The sequence below is a fragment of the Aspergillus aculeatus genome, assembly GCF_001890905.1.
Source record: "Aspergillus aculeatus ATCC 16872 unplaced genomic scaffold ASPACscaffold_10, whole genome shotgun sequence".
In the NCBI taxonomy this organism is placed as follows: Eukaryota; Fungi; Ascomycota; class Eurotiomycetes; order Eurotiales; family Aspergillaceae; genus Aspergillus; species Aspergillus aculeatus.
This window is the reverse complement of record NW_017962985.1, coordinates 198,308-214,272: the sequence shown is the minus strand read 5'-3', so window position 1 is coordinate 214,272 and position 15,965 is coordinate 198,308. Positions and strand designations below refer to the sequence as shown.

Here is a 15,965-nt window from a genome sequence, read left to right as displayed (position 1 = left end):
CACTGATCACCATGGCAAGTTTCTTCGCTCAGCTGATCTCATTTCCACGAACGGTTCTGTATATTGCCGGGCAAACATTCGGCGGTGCATTAGCAGGATGGATGCTTCGCACAGCGTACGGCTCACGCGACTTCGTCGTTGGTGGATGTAATATTGATTCAGAGCTTGTTCAAACAGATCAAGCATTTGTGATCGAGTTCGTCTGCTGTCTTCTTCTCGTTTTCCTCATATTTGGGGTGGGCTTAGATCCTCGACAGTCGAAGGTATATGGGACTGCATTGTCACCGTGGTTGGTAGGGCTGTCTTTGGGAGTGATCAGCTGGGCTTCAGCATTCACGCGAGAAGGATATGCAGGTGCCTGTAAGACTTTTGGCTCACCTTTGTTTTGGGTTATCAGGTCTATCAGTGTATGCTAAAATCTTTGTTGCCACTAACCCAGCTTTGAATCCGGCAAGATGCTTTGGGGTCTATGTTGGCTCCCATTTTCCTACCTATCATTGGATCAATTGGGTAAGTCAACCTTCTCAAGGAAGCAAGTCCTGGATTCCTATGAAACCTTTGAATACTAAGATGCTCAGGTCGCTCCAGTCGCTGCATCGATTGGTCATGCTATCGTTTACAATATTGTACCTCCATGGTCAGCTGAGAATTGAAATAAAAGATTGGACCTTGCATATAAATTGTCGCTCCTGGAAATGTCAGTTCATCAGCATAGCAGACAAAGTAGCAGGAGGATATAATCTTTCTGAGCTTGTATTCTGTTCTGTGAAATAGCCTATAGGGAGAAGGCCTAGAGTGGCTTAACCTGATCGTTATACCTTAACCGTAACCTGACCATAACCTGGCGGTCAGATAAACATATAAAATTTTTTAATATGTAATTAAAATTAGTTTAAGATATAACTATTATTATGATTGTTTATATCTGCTGATTAGACAAATTGTGTATAACAAATAGATTAATAACCGCAGTTTAATTTATAATATATATACTCCTTCTATATAAATAATATACAAAGTGTAAAGAGAAAATAGGTCAGTTAGGTATCCAATAGTAGCAGTCCATGAACTTCAAATTTAATCCTTACTATCCAGAAGGTCTAGCGAGGCCTTAGGGGTTAAGTATTGAAGAATCGGGAGTCATTGGCGTCACAACCAGTACGTAGAGGATGCGTAGGTAAACCGTCGACAACCCGCCATGTTTTCAGAGATAATCCATAACAGATTGTTTATATGCTGCTTCTATAAAAGCAGCGGCACCCTAATTAGATAAGAAAACAAAAATAGTTCACTTGTATATTAGTAGTAGTACCTTTTTTGTAATGTTACCATGATAGACACCTGAGCAAGTGTGGCTAGTCCAGATGGGGATTAGCCCTTCTGGTGGCTGTGACATAAACAAACCGAGCAAACAGCACCGCTTCCACAAGTTGTGCTGCATAATCCGGGCTCATCCAATGGTCTGCAGGCTAAACTACTGCTCACATAAGCAAAGCAGCTGCATTACAGCTCCACCACGGATCGCATCGATCGTATCTGAATTCCTACCCAACTGAAGCTAGAGGAACATCAACAAGAATATCCATACATCTTGCAGCGCTGCCGTGAGCTGACCAGACCAGGCCAGCCAAAATGACGCCCTCACCCTCGCGTGTCGCCAGCATCATGCTCGCCTGGCACTCGCTCGAGTTCGTCTCGTGTTCCACCCTCCAAACGCTGTGGGCAGGGTACGGCCACATCTGCGCCGTCTCCGCCCGCGCCACCACCCCCGAGGCCGCCGCCCATCTCGCCCAGCTCTGCGGGGTGAAGTCGGAAAGTACAGGGGGCACCTACCCGCTCATCCTAAAGCTCATCTCCCCACCGAGCAAGAAAGCCGGCACCGAGGATGAGGGCCACCTGCGCAAGATGCTGAGCTACGAGGTCGAGCAGTGCTTCTACAGCGAGGTGGTGCCGCGGCTGGGCGACGAGATCGGCGTGGCTAAGTGTCTGGCCTCGACGCGTGATATGGCCGGTAAGCCCGGCGAGAACGAGCTCCGGGGGCTCATGGCCACCGTCATGGTGGATCTGCGGCCCGCCTACCCGGTGGCGGGAGGCAAGAGGAGTTCCCTGAGCACTAGGCAGGTGCGCGCGGCGCTGGAGTGGCTGGCTGGGTTCCACGGTCGCTCGTGGGCGTTGTTGCCGGATAGCAGGGATGAATTGGTCCTGCCGCCGCTCGAGGAAGCGAGGAGGCGGAAGCAGAGCAGGAATGAAAATGGTGGTAGCGGGTTGTGGCTGAATGGTGGGTATACGTACCTTGCTACCCGGCGGAAAGAGTATGCTTCTCTTGTCGATGATACCGACTTGGAGTGGTCCGAGGCGCTGTGCAGCGCACCTGAAGGATTTTCCATGTCTGTGGCTGAGATGGTGGCGTTGGTATTGACGCCCTCTGGGAGGCCGATGGAGTCCTATATCCATGGGGACGTGAAGTCGGAGAACCTGTTCACGTCGGATAGTGGGGAGCGGGTCGCGTTCTTTGACTTCCAGTACGTCGGGCTGGGTCTCGGGGTGTGCGACCTCGCCAAGTTGTTTACGTGCTCGGTCCCGCTCGACATGCTGGTCGATGACGAGGATTATCTGCCCGAGCAGTTGCCGATGCAGGATGGGGAGAGAAGCCTGCTGGACGGGTATCGCGCGCGGCTCCTCCAGGGTCAGGAGTCGGACATGTATCCGTGGGAGACATTTCGACGACACTGGGAGACGGCACTTGTGGACTGGTGCAGATTTCAGGCCTCTTGGGGGTTCTGGGGAAATACAGAGTGGCTGGAGGCTCGGGTAAGATCGATTCTCAGCGATCAGGGTTGGAGGGACTGGCTATATCAGGAAGTTAGTTCTCGGGGTGCTTGATGGAGATGGGACTGGATCAGGACTCAGCGCACTGCTTTTTATTGTCCAATCGTAGATTTCCGAGCCAAACTAGAGTTTCCACCCAGACCAACCATTCTGTGGGCATTCGACCAGCCTTGGTCGTTAGAGGTGGATTGGCTAAACTCCAGAAACATATGCGAATCACATACCAAATATGCATAATCAAAGAAAATTTCAAATCATGTGGAAATTTGTTCATGTCGAACATCGAGAATAGAAGTTCCCAGTGCTATTGGGCGCGAAGAAAAAGCCTTCCAGGCCTCATTACTCGCAGTTGTATGACCTGGGTTTCCCGGCCGAGTCAAGGTGGTACAGGAGGCCATGTGATGAAGTTGCACGGGCAACCAGATGATAGACGCCTGCGAGACCCTGGAATAAGGAAATCCGTCTCCAAGGCGATTTAAGCATCCAACTCAATTTTCCGACTGGGTAAGTCCGACGCCAAAGTGCCAAGCAATTCTGCTCGAGACCGAAGCACGGGACGGCCTGTTCGGGGATAAATGTATTGTACATACTCCGAAAGAATAAGCAGGCCCAACCTAGGCCAAATACGCTTCCCTTGAAGCTGACTGCATCTTCAGGTGAAAGAATTTGCAAGCTGCCTTAGGCAAGCCGGGCCGCATCCAGAGCTAATGCTGTGTCTGCCAGGGTGTGCACTCTCAGCTCTCTTCAAAACACCCTTGCAGCCTTATTAGATGGAGCTTGGATGGCGTCGAACCACACTACTACAGACGGCTGTCTCAACTGGAAGCTTGGTCGGCGACCAAGAAGCAACCCACATTTCTGCAGTCCCCGATTGAAATGCTCTTGTTAGTCTCGTCTATCATTAGGCTTCCCCATCCCCACAAATCCTGAACCCATGACAATAAGCAATGTCTTTCTTCATGAAAAGCAATATCGCAGCAAACAAATGTGTTTAGAGGTGTAAACATTGGCAATGAGAGACAGCCTTGACTAATGTCTTGGTGGGGTATGGCTCCTGCCGGGGAAATATCTTTGGATCGGAGAATAAATAGTCGGTTGTACGTTCTTTAAAAAGTTTGAGATAGTAAGAGATATACCTTTTTCGGTTCATCACTGCTAGCCCTGATTTCAGAGACCACGTTTTGTGTGACTTACCATGGTGCCCTGGTTACCCTTTTTCCTTCGTGGTGCAACAGCCATCAGTGCTGCTTGTAACACTAGCGACGAGAATAGTAAGAATCAATTTGACTCTTGTCCTCCAATGTTTGCTTTCGCTTGCTCTCCGACTGGCGTGTGCTGACTTCAATCTTCCCTAAGGCCGATACCCATATGGTACTCTACCGACCAAGTATCTTCCCCCTTTCATCAAGGACGAGGTATGAATGAGTCTGACACCAGCGTCCCGACACAAACGACTCACTGATTCAACTCAGGGGGTAACTCAATACCCACCGTGTCGAGACGTCTCCCCTTTAGGACCTCCCCCAGCTACCGGAGTAACGCGACATTATAACTTCACAGTCATGCGCGACGTAACCGCACCAGATGGATATAGGAAAAGCGCCATGCTGATCAATGGCCAATTCCCGGGGCCAACGATTGAAGCCAATTGGGGTGATACGATTTCCGTGACAGTAAATAATATGATTACAACCGGAACAGAAGAAGGCCTGGCTATGCACTGGCATGGGATCGCGCAGAAAGGAACTCCTTGGGAGGACGGAGTACCTGGCGTCACGCAGTGTCCCATCGTGCCTCGGTCCAGTTTCACCTACACCTTCCAGGCTGATCAATATGGGACGGGCTGGTATCATTCCCACTACAGCGCCCAATTGACCGACGGCGTCTATGGCCCGGTGATAATCCACGGCCCCAACCACGTCAACTACGACTACGACCTCGGACCCATCATGATCTCAGAATACCACCACCACGACTACTGGTCGAATCTGTTGGAAATCTTCTCCCGACCACCAGTCATCCCGAATGTGGACAACAACCTGATCAATGGTCGCGGCATCTACAACTGCAGCGGCACGGACTGCAGCCCCGGCGCCAGTCTCTCTCGCTTCAGCTTCCAGAGCGGCAAAGTCCACCGTCTCAGGTTTTTGAACACCGGATCCAACGCCAGCCAGAAGGTCAGCATCGACGGCCATACGATGACCGTGATCGCGAACGACTTCATCCCCGTCAAGCCCTACAACATAGACGTCGTCACCCTCGGCGCCGGACAACGCACCGACGTCCTCGTCAAGGCCACCGGCCGCCCCCGCGATGCCTACTGGCTGCGAGCTTCCATCGACATGGACTGCCTCAACTCGACCGCCACATACCCCACCGTCACCGCAGCGATCTACTACGAAGACGCCGACCCAACCACCTGGCCCAACACCACCAACACAGCCGTCTGGCAAAGCAACAACTGCGCCGGGGACCCCCTCAACCAGACCATCCCCTACCACCCCCTCCCCCCACCGGGCACCCCATCCACCACCGAAACCATCGAGATCAACCTTGCCCAGAACGCCACAGGCCATTACCTCTTCTACATGAACAACGCGACCTTCCGCGCCAATTACAACGCCCCACTCCTTCTCCTGGGCCGCACGGGCAACTTCTCGGACCCGTACTACGCCAACGCCAACGCCTACAACTCCGGCGCCAACGCCAGCGTGCGCCTGGTGCTCAGTAATATCTACCCGATGCACCACCCGCTCCACCTGCACGGCCACAATTTCTGGGTACTGGCCGAGGGTCGCGGCACATGGGACGGCGTCGTGGTGAATCCGGCGAATCCGCAGCGCCGGGACACGCAGATGATGCAGGCCGGCACCCCCGAGGATCCCGCGTTTGTCGTGCTGGAGTGGGTGCTGAATAACCCCGGCGTGTGGCCGCTGCATTGTCATATGTCGTACCATGTTAGCATGGGGTTGTCGTTGAATATTATCGTACGTGTCTTTTTATGTTTGCGAATGCTGGTGGGGTTCTCTGGGTTGTGATGATAGCTACTGACTGAGGAATGTTCTAGGAACACCCGGAAAAGATCCAGCAGCTCAAGATCCCTTCCTCGCTGGCGAAGACGTGTCATGAGTGGGCGGTTTTCAGTGGTCAGGAGTTTGTGAATGAGATCGATTCGGGGGTTTGAGGTTGTATTTTACTCTCTGTGAAGGGGGGAGGGGGGCTCCTGGGGTCCACGGACACGTAGATGCTGTTTTAGGGAGGGTTTCGGCTTTGTGGAATAGTGATAGATTTTCTAGTCGTATATCATGTAGAGCCGATTGTTAGTTCTTGGTCCGCACCTCGGATTGTTATAATGTGTTTAAACATCGATTGTGGGGACGCTTGCGGGCACACTGGATAGCCTCTCAGGATAGAACATGGATACCCTCGACCCAGCTGGAGGCTGACCCGGTAGTAACATGTAAGGAGGCTTCGGCATATCTTCCTAGTTGCTAAAGCTCTGCTCGAAAGATGGAATTCTAAACCAGCCCAGGCCGAAACAAAAGTCCCAGGTACCCCCGGTGTCCCCGAAGAAACAACAAATATGTTTAGGTCCACCACTGGTCAAAGGTTGAAAAAGATCGAGAGGTTGTGGGTATAACGAGGACATATCCCCATGTTCTGAGTAGATTTGTCGTCATTCTTGATAGGACACAAGAGGCTCGTGCGTCAAGCAAAACCTTCACATCGACATCGCCACCATGAACAATAACTCTACATGCCAACAAAGCCAGTATACGAAGCATACTCAGAGCCACACAATTACAGAGAAAGCGCCACTGGCCACAGTCGAGGAGGCTCTGCATTGCGTGCGCACACTGCAGCTCTTCATAGAACATGATGCCCACGATGTTGCGGCCCTCGGGTTACTTCGGGAGCTTCAGAAGTGTGACCGGGTTTTGCTTTTGAGAATGGAGAAAGAGAAGGGCAAAGGAGGGGAAGGCCAGGTAGGATGCTATTTCTGCTATGGAGTTCTTTCGTTTTCGTTTTCCCGCTTCTACCGCTAACTACGAGTAACTATGCGCTCATGGCTTCAATTCCCGATGCCTTCTAGAGGTTCGAAGTGTCTAAGTGCTTGTCTAGAGATAGTAATGCTCTTCGAAACAAACCCTTCGGGTAGAGAACGGACATCTCCATTGAAAGCAATAGAGATAGTATGATATGAGAAAGAAGTGGCCTGAAAGACAAGCTAGCCGCGTTTATGCGTGGCTGACGCAAGGGTCTAGGACTGGCAAACGGAGGAAATTGGAAGGGTAAATAAACAATAGAAGGGTTCGGGAATAGAGGAGATGGGAAGGGAGGAAGAAAGTTGGACACAGTTTGAGAGATCTGTGGTTAACATGTGTTCATGCTGGATGCTAGGATCTCAATATTTAGCTGAGTCCCAATTTACGTCTTCATCGGAACTGTTCTCAGGTGATTTGGGCGTGGTATGGTTGGAAGTCCCGCCCAATTGACAAGGCCCAGTGTTACCTGTCAGAATGTTAAGGGGTAAAGGAGCGACCGGGCCGAGCGGCACCGGTGACGCTAATTCCCAGAAGCGTTAGCGTGGTGCGATTTTGATAAACATCCGAAGTTCTGGCCTGACGGCGATACCCTTATCGGTGATCCCACATTCAACTTATCACACACACGGAACGAATTAGGATTATTTCCACGGAAAACAATCTAGCTTAGCTTAGCTTTGGGTTAGGTTCCTTAGGTACCAACCAGCCAAGCCAGAGCTAGTGGCCAGTTCTGACCGCCAACCTCAGTGCCTCAACCTTTTCTCCTCATTTCTCTCCTCCGGATCTCCTTCCACTGTTTTCCCCCAGTCCCACTTCCTCCCTAATTTCCCTATCCCTCCCCCCCCCAATATCCTCACCATCATCCATCATGCGTGAAATCGTGAGTCGACTTCTCTACATTAAGCTTATCTATCTCTTGAAACAAAAAATGCTAACAGTTCCTCTCCACATTTAGGTTCACCTCCAAACCGGCCAGTGTGTATGTTTCACCCATTCTGGAACTGCCAGTCATCTACCTAGTACTCACAAACTCCCTCTCTACAGGGTAACCAAATCGGTTCTGCCTTCTGGTACGCTCCAGCCTTTATCACCTCTCCATCCCCGTCATGGCTAACCCCCCACCAGGCAGACCATCTCCGGCGAACATGGCCTCGACGGCGACGGCGTGTCAGTGACCCAGCTGGCCCTCGACTCCTTCCCCTTCTGACATCCATCCTAGATACAATGGCAGCTCCGACCTCCAGCTGGAGCGCATGAACGTCTACTTCAACGAAGCCGGCAACAACAAGTACGTGCCCCGCGCGGTGCTGGTTGATCTGGAGCCCGGTACGATGGACGCTCTGCGCTCCGGCCCCATGGGCGGCCTCTTCCGCCCCGACAACTACGTGTTCGGCCAGTCCGGTGCGGGCAACAACTGGGCCAAGGGTCACTACACTGAGGGTGCGGAGCTGGTTGACCAGGTGGTGGACGTGGTGCGCCGCGAGGCCGAGAACTGCGACTGCCTGCAAGGTTTCCAGATCACCCACTCGCTGGGTGGTGGTACGGGTTCCGGTATGGGTACCCTGCTGATCTCCAAGATCCGCGAGGAGTTCCCCGACCGCATGATGGCCACCTTCTCGGTGATGCCCTCGCCCAAGGTGTCGGACACCGTGGTCGAGCCCTACAACGCGACCCTGTCGGTGCACCAGCTGGTTGAGCACGCCGACGAGACCTTCTGTCTGGACAACGACGCCCTGTACGACATCTGCCAGCGCACGCTGAAGCTGTCCTCCCCCTCGTACGGCGACCTCAACCACCTCGTCTCGGCCGTCATGTCCGGCATCACCGTCAGCCTGCGCTTCCCCGGCCAGCTGAACTCGGATCTCCGCAAGTTGGCCGTCAACATGATCCCCTTCCCGCGTCTGCACTTCTTCATGGTCGGCTTCGCGCCCCTGACCAGCCGCGGCGCCCACTCCTTCCGCGCCGTGACCGTCCCCGAGCTCACCCAGCAGATGTTTGATCCCCGCAACATGATGACCAACGCCAACTTCCAGAACGGTCGCTTCCTGACCTGTTCGACTTTGTTGTATGTCTCCCCCCGCTTCATCATTTCCTTAATCTCTCGACCACCCAACAATGCTAATCCCCACCCCCCCCAAAACAGCCGCGGTAAGGTCTCCATGAAGGAAGTGGAGGACCAAGTCCGCAACGTGCAGAACAAGAACTCGACCTACTTCGTGGAGTGGATCCCCAACAACGTGCAGACGGCGCTGTGCTCGGTGCCGCCCAAGAACCTCAAGATGGCGGCCACCTTTGTGGGTAACTCGACCTCCGTGCAGGAGCTGTTCCACCGTGTCGCCACCCAGTTCACTGCCATGTTCCGCCGCAAGGCCTTCTTGCACTGGTACACCGGCGAGGGCATGGACGAGATGGAGTTCACCGAGGCCGAGAGCAACATGAACGACCTGATGTCCGAGTACCAGCAGTACCAGGATGCGTCCATCTCCGACGGCGAGGGCGTCGAGCAGTACGAGGGTGAGGGCGATGAGATCTATGAGGAGGAGGCTTAAATCCTTGCCCCAGGTTCGGCGAACTAGCTTGTAAGGGGACGTGTTAAAGGGGATGAAAATCTGTTCTCGTCTCATATGTGTGCTTCGATCGACTTGCTTTTGTTGGTCGGTCTTGGCATTTATTTACGGACATAATAATTTTATTGGCTTGGCGGGACTTGATTTGGTGCCTTCTTGGTTGCGTAGTGTGGGTTTTTGCTGTGGAGATTGTAGAAGTGATGGTGCACGGGGGTGGGCACGGTGTAGCAAGTGCGGCAGCTTGGTTCGTGGCGTGGCTGGCGGTATACGAGGGTAAGCCTGCGCGTGCTGAACGATGAAGATGCAGGTGTCATGCTGTTGGATGAGATGGATAGTGATTGTGAGGTAAATCTGTGAATGGTAGGGTTGTTTATCATATTGGTCAAAACTGTACAGCTTGTGAGTTGTATGGAATAAGAGCACCTTCAGTTGATATAGCTCCGTGGTATACACCCTCCTGCACCCCCCCCCTCTTTCCCCTCCTTCTCCCCCATTCGCATCGAAAATGCCGTATAAATCTCATCCAAAGTCCCATCACAACATCAAACAACCACAAACTACTTACACCCACCACATTCCTTCCCACCTCCCCCCTCATCCACCCCCACCTCCAACCGACAAAAACAAGACGCCCGCACCGGCACATCCGCCCCGGCCACAGCCTCGCGCATCCTCCCCTCCACCCCCCTCGCCTCCTCTACCTTCCCCAACCGTACAAAACACTCATGCACCCCATGCAACGCCCAGACATTCCCGGGATGCCGCAACGCCCGCGGCAATGCATCCGTCATCCCCAGATCCGCCTCGTACACCGCCAGCGCCTTCTCCAAGCGCCCTTGCTCCATCAGCAGCGCCCCGTACGCGTGGCGCGTCGGCTGCATCCAGCCCCACGGTTCATCGTACGGGAGGTTATCCTCGAGCTCGATGGCGGTGCGGAGGGCCGCGAAGGCCGCCTCGAAGTCGCCCTCGCGGTAGGCGAGCTCGCCGTCCAGCATGGCGGCGGCGATGGCGAGGATATCGGTGCATTTGTTGTTGAAGAGGGCGCGCGACGGCTGGACGCGGGATACGGCGGCGTGGAAGCGCGTGCGCTCCGCGCGGGAGGCATTGGTGTCCCCCGTTGCGGCGTGGGCAATGCCCTTTGCGTAGTGCGTTATGGCTGTTGTCATGGTGTAGAGGGTTGGGTTGGGCGGGAGGGCCAGGGCGAGGATGTCGGCCCATTTGCCGAACCGGATGAGCACGTGCACCCGCACGGAGAGGAAGGCTTCGAGCCAGTCGGCCATTGGGGGGGATTGGATCTGGAGGAGGGATTCTGGGATTGAGGTCTCGAGTTGGGAAGCCGTGGTGAGGGCGATTGCGGACTGCCCCGCGAACATGGCGGCGTAGATGCGGAAGTGGTAGTTGTGTGAGCGGTATAGGGTGTAGAAGTTCACGGCGCCCGAGTGTTGGTGGTACCGCTCGTCGGCGGCGATGGCCGCGCTGTTCCAGGTGATGGCGCGGGTGTAGTGGCCGCAGAGGAGGTCCAGGTGCGTGGGCATGTGGTGCAGGTGCCCGCCGTCGGGGACCAGGCCGCGCAGGTGGTCGGCGATGGGGAGGGCGGATTCGGGCTCGGGGGACATCTCCATCAGGTGGATGTAGAGGTGGAGGAGCCCCGGGTGTTGCAGGGCAGTGGGGAGGGCTAATGCGCGGTCGAGAAGGGCTTTGATCTGGAGGGTGGGTGCCCCCTCGCTGGGTGCGCCGGTTCGCAGGTCCCAGAGGTCCCATGGGTGCAGGTTCATGAGCGCGTCCGCGTAGGCGGTGATGACGTCGAGATCATCGGGGAATTCGCGGTATACTGCCTCCATGGCTTGGGCGAAGTCCTCGTTCCAAGCGGAAAATGGCTTGGTGGGGGTTTCTTCAGGGTATCGTGACTGGATTGCCTTGATAAGTGCGGCTTCGACGGCTGATACGTTGGGAGCGTGGGATTCGGCGGTCTTCGCGGCGGCGTGTCCGCGTCGGACGACGGTGGCTAGTTCTACCTCGTCGAAGTAGCTCCAGGGCTTGTTGTAGTTGGCGCCGATGGCATAGGCCAGGCCCCAGTAGGCCATGGCGCAGGTCTCGTCGGAGGCAATGGCTCGCTCGAAGCACCGGGCGGATTCTTCATGGTTGAAGGCGTACATCCAGATGAGACCGCGGTTGAACCATTTTTGGCTGGTGGAGGAGGCACTGGTGACAGGGCGGTGGTAGGTCCCGAGATCGAAGTATTCCTCTTGTGACATGGTGATCGCGGACTGGATTGAGTTGATCGTGTGTATGTTCTGCTATCAATCTGTTGTTCTCAGCCACGATGGCTACGGAGACAGTATGGTGGGGTCGGGTCTTGGCGTGGCGTGATCAGGATCTTGTCCAGAGGTATCTTTTCAAGCAGCATCACTCTCGACGGCTACTGGGAGGAGGGTAACTGATGATAGATGCTATGCCAGGCAGTGAAGGGCAGTAAAGAGTGTTGACCCGGTTGGAAGCGGACGAAGGCATCCCCCGTCACTTCCAGTTCTCCAACAAGCTTCTATTTTGGGTTAGTCCACGCGGGGTTTGGGTGTTTGCGTTTGCTATTAACGATAAGACAAGCATGCTAGCAGTACATGGACAGCAACAGTACCGTATAGTCAGAACCTAGCAACTACACCCAGTGGATACTATTCTTGGCTGTGATAGAACTCAATCAACCCTACGCAGAATGTGCCTATCGAGTTGTTCCTTCCTGCAAGGCCACGTATCAGCTTAGTCACTATGCACCTTCCAGATCAGGTTCACCAGATCATCCCCGCAGTCTTATCGTCGGAGTTGATATGCAGTGCAACGGCGTTTAAGCATCCTCCCATTTGTTGTTCCCACCGAGCCCCTTGGCCACTGAAAAGCTCCAGCTTCTGCAATATACACTCCTTGATCCCGGCACAGGCCTCAACGGCGGTCATAACCACCCGTTCAGCTCTACACTGATTATAGACACTACGCGGACACACATATACAAAGCTCAACACAACAATTGTACAGACCGCACGCAATCATGATCAGCGTGCAAGCTCGAAGTTCCCTCACCAAGATCCGCCATCCACTAACCTCTCTACGCCCCCAGTCCTCTATTGCTACCCCCTCCTCAGTTCTCTACGCAAAGATCAACTCTCCCCCGTCCAAAGTCATCTCCAGCCGCGGCCACTACCTCATCACCGAAGATGGCCGGGAGATCTTCGACGCGACAGGCGGTGCCGCCGTCGCCGCCGTCGGCCACAACCACCCGACCATCAAGAGCGCCATCACACAGCAACTAGACGAAGTGGCGTACTGCTACTCGCCCTTCTTCACCACTCCGGCTGCCGAGCGGATCGCAACCTTTCTCACCGAGTCCACCAATGAAGAGATGACCAAGACCTTCATCGTTAGTTCCAGTAGACTTGCCCTTCATAATCTATCAACTAAGCTAAGGTGAGACAATACAGGTACGGAAGCCATTGAAGCATCCCTCAAAATCGCACGGCAGTACCATGTCGAACGTGGGCAGCCCCAGCGGACCCGGTTCATCGCGCGGAGGCAGTCCTACCACGGCAACACTCTGGGGGCGCTCGCGACGGGGTACCATAAAGCCCGGAGAGCGGTGTATGAGGACATCCTGGCCAAGAATGTCTCGCATGTGTCGCCGTGCTATCCGTACCGGGGCAAGAGACCCGGGGAGAGTGACGAGAGCTATGTTCAGCGGTTGGCGGATGAGTTGGAAAGGGAGTTTCAGGCCGTCGGGCCGGACACAGTTTGCGCTTTTATCGCGGAGACGATCACCGGGGCTGTAAGTGATGTTTTGACTAGACCAGGAACTAAAGTGCTGACCGATGCAATAGACTCTCGGTTGCGCCCCCCCTGTGCCGGGCTACTTCCCAGCGATCAAGGCAGTATGCGATCGCCACGGTGCCCTGTTGATCATGGACGAGGTCATGTCGGGAATGGGGCGTTCGGGGACTCTGCATGCATGGGAGCAGGAGGGTGTCGTTCCGGATCTGCAGACCGTGGCCAAAGGTCTGGGCGCCGGGTACGCGCCTATCGGGGCTCTGCTGGTGGGCAAGAAGGTGGTGGACGCGCTGACCCAGGGTACTGGCGGGTTTGTGCACAGCCAGACGTATCAGGGCCACCCGATCGCTTGTGCTGCTGCGTATGCTGTGCAGACCCTGATTCAAGAACAGAATCTGCTAGACAATGTCAGAGTTCAGGGCGACTACTTGGGGAGACTTCTGACAGAGCGCATTGGATGTCATCCGAATGTGGGGGATGTCCGCGGTCGGGGACTGTTTTGGGGGGTGAGTTGCTTTTCTACCATGGTTCCTAATAGCTGAATCTTGCTAATGAGGTGTAGATCGAGTTTGTGACGGACAAAGAGACAAAGACACCCTTCCCTGTCGGTGATCAGGTTGCGCAGACAGTGCATTTGACGGGCTTGCAGGATGAACATTGCATTTCCCTCCTGCCCAGCAGCGGCAATGTTGATGGGACTCAGGGTGATGTGGTTCTGATTGCTCCTGCATATAACATCACTGCCCCCGAGGTAGAGGATCTAGTGGATAGGGTTGAGAAGGTCATCGAGTCGGTGTTTGATCAGTCCTGACTTCACTGGTGCAAGTGCCGACAAGGGTAGCTGGCGTTGTGTCTGCAGTTCTGTACCCAACCTACTATAATCATATTATTTACCCCACCTGGTAACTCACTTAATAATTGACCCCTGAGATATCCTACCAGTAAGTCCGCGTCACCATGGCTTGAAACATGCTCAAGCCTATAGAACCCGTCCATGGCGAACCGATCTTCAAGACAGCAACCTAAAATTCTTCTCACCGCATAACACTTCCACCGTCCATTCTCAATTTCAACCTCAATCCCACCTCAGCGAGCGTAGTTTTTGTAGGACGATTGCTACTTTTCCGAAGGCCGTGGTGAAGTAGTGTTGAATTTCGAAGGGGCTGTCTTTGGACGAAGATTGAGGCTGGGGATGGACGTAATAGGGGAAGAGAGCTCAGTGTCCTGGCGATGGTTCTTGGTCATTTGGGACTTTCTGTGGACCTGTGCTCGGTCAGTAGGCCAGACGCTGTCGGGTATGCACTCCCCAGGTCGGACTATTGGCAAAAGTGTGTCTCGAGGAGGGTAAGCATGCACTGAGCTCTGTCTGCTAAGTCCCACAACCTTATCCGGGGTTTGATTCCTGCAAGGGTCGAGACCGCTTGATTCCGGCTGTGGTGTGAAAGCATGGATGTTCGCTTGCTGCGGCTGCTGTGCTGCTCTATCTCTTCCGACATGCTGAATAGCTGTGTCTGTCTCGTGCAGAGGCATGGTGCAAGTTTGCCGACCCCGCGAACAGAATGGTACCATACCCGTCAATCATATAGTTGAGAAGTTGCACAAAGCCACGGGGGTCTTGCGACCTGCGTTCTCGAGTATCTGCGAGCACCGGGTGATACGCTGGTCACGGAGGCGCGCGCACCTGACAGTGTGAGCCCTAATGGACCGAATTGGGGATAAGCATTCTCCTCTGATGTTCTCTCATCTTCGCATGATAGACACAAGACAAAAGCTGCAGTGAGCCGCGGTCATAGCCCCAAGGAAGTTCTTTGACCCAGAATCAGACTCCATCAGACAACCAGAGGCCAGGTCCGTAGGTTGGCGCTCTACATAACTGCCATCGGTATCGAAGCTGGCCGCCCTCCGACCTCCGACTGGGGCGCGTTCCATACCACTCATTCCCGACATTCCGAGATGAAAGTGTCGGACCCCACTTGGTGCCAACACAGCCACACAGCAGACCATGCTTAATCACCTCGGGGGTTAGAGTAGGGTTCGTGGCCAATGGGGACTCAACTGCCGAAGAATCGAAATGAATCTGGGGATTGGGGGGATGTGCAGGCGCCTTTGCCAAGGGTCGGTCGCGTCCAGGTTCGTATCAGAGTGTCGGATATATTGGTATCACCCAACCGGCATATACAGCCTACCACTATTGCGTAGTCCACTACGATGTGGAATGTCCTGGGGTTTGGTTGCTGGTCTGTTCCCCTGGGCAAAATCGGTTGCTCCTCGGCTAAATAGTTCCAAGCGCGCACCGTACCCTTGTTAAAGCCGACCTTTTCGCTTTAAAGTCCGAACTGATTACGTAGAACTTAGAAGTTGCCAGTTGAGGGTTTTGCAGGAGGAGCTCGACTCCGGTGGGGACAGTGGCTCGAGCTTGGGTGTTTCTGGTTCCTGAGGAGTGTGATAGTGATGGTTGACACGGAAGAGCTATTCGGGTAGTGGTCAACTGACTCGTGGGCTGGCTGGACTGTTCCTGGCCCGTTCTTGGAGGATGACGCGGCGGAATCTTGGCTCCATCGGGCATTTCAACGACCCCTGCAGAAGGAGTAATCTAATAAACACTAAGCGAACCTCAAGATGAAACCACACCAGGGGTTTTGCAGCGAGGATTTCGTCTCGAGCTCGGCTAATGCCGACCGTACCAATGAAAATTGTGCTCTGACTGGGT

At 54.2% G+C, this 15,965-nt stretch overlaps 5 protein-coding genes across 5 annotated transcripts; 4 read left to right on the top strand and 1 right to left on the bottom strand.

Moving 5' to 3' along the window:
• The first annotated feature begins 1,524 nt into the window (after positions 1-1,524).
• On the top strand, positions 1,525-3,062 carry ASPACDRAFT_121210 (uncharacterized protein). The gene has a single exon (XM_020196412.1). The coding sequence runs from the start codon at positions 1,666-1,668 to the stop codon at positions 2,881-2,883; it is 1,218 nt and encodes a 405-aa protein (XP_020054994.1). The 5' UTR covers positions 1,525-1,665; the 3' UTR covers positions 2,884-3,062.
• Positions 3,063-4,250: 1,188 nt separating this feature from the next.
• ASPACDRAFT_30526 (uncharacterized protein) lies at positions 4,251-6,013 on the top strand (the record flags this gene model as incomplete). The annotated part of the gene is made up of 2 exons (XM_020199737.1): positions 4,251-5,816; positions 5,897-6,013. 2 exons carry the CDS (start codon positions 4,251-4,253, stop codon positions 6,011-6,013), a joined length of 1,683 nt encoding a protein of 560 aa, XP_020054993.1.
• A 1,700-nt stretch (positions 6,014-7,713) lies between these two features.
• ASPACDRAFT_79489 (tubulin beta chain) lies at positions 7,714-9,585 on the top strand. The gene is made up of 6 exons (XM_020205419.1): positions 7,714-7,755; positions 7,831-7,854; positions 7,920-7,945; positions 8,001-8,042; positions 8,095-8,940; positions 9,019-9,585. The coding sequence occupies exons 1-6, from the start codon at positions 7,744-7,746 to the stop codon at positions 9,422-9,424; spliced, it is 1,356 nt and encodes a 451-aa protein (XP_020054992.1). The 5' UTR covers positions 7,714-7,743; the 3' UTR covers positions 9,425-9,585.
• A 222-nt stretch (positions 9,586-9,807) lies between these two features.
• On the bottom strand, positions 9,808-11,697 carry ASPACDRAFT_1870914 (tetratricopeptide repeat protein; the record flags this gene model as incomplete). Its single annotated transcript, XM_020197962.1, has 1 exon — positions 9,808-11,697. The coding sequence occupies one exon, from the start codon at positions 11,695-11,697 to the stop codon at positions 10,000-10,002; it is 1,698 nt and encodes a 565-aa protein (XP_020054991.1). The 3' UTR covers positions 9,808-9,999.
• A 788-nt stretch (positions 11,698-12,485) lies between these two features.
• On the top strand, positions 12,486-14,066 carry ASPACDRAFT_52895 (uncharacterized protein; the record flags this gene model as incomplete). The annotated part of the gene is made up of 5 exons (XM_020202669.1): positions 12,486-12,507; positions 12,580-12,864; positions 12,916-13,256; positions 13,309-13,761; positions 13,818-14,066. The coding sequence occupies 5 exons, from the start codon at positions 12,486-12,488 to the stop codon at positions 14,064-14,066; spliced, it is 1,350 nt and encodes a 449-aa protein (XP_020054990.1).
• Between the last annotated feature and the right edge of the window lie 1,899 nt (positions 14,067-15,965).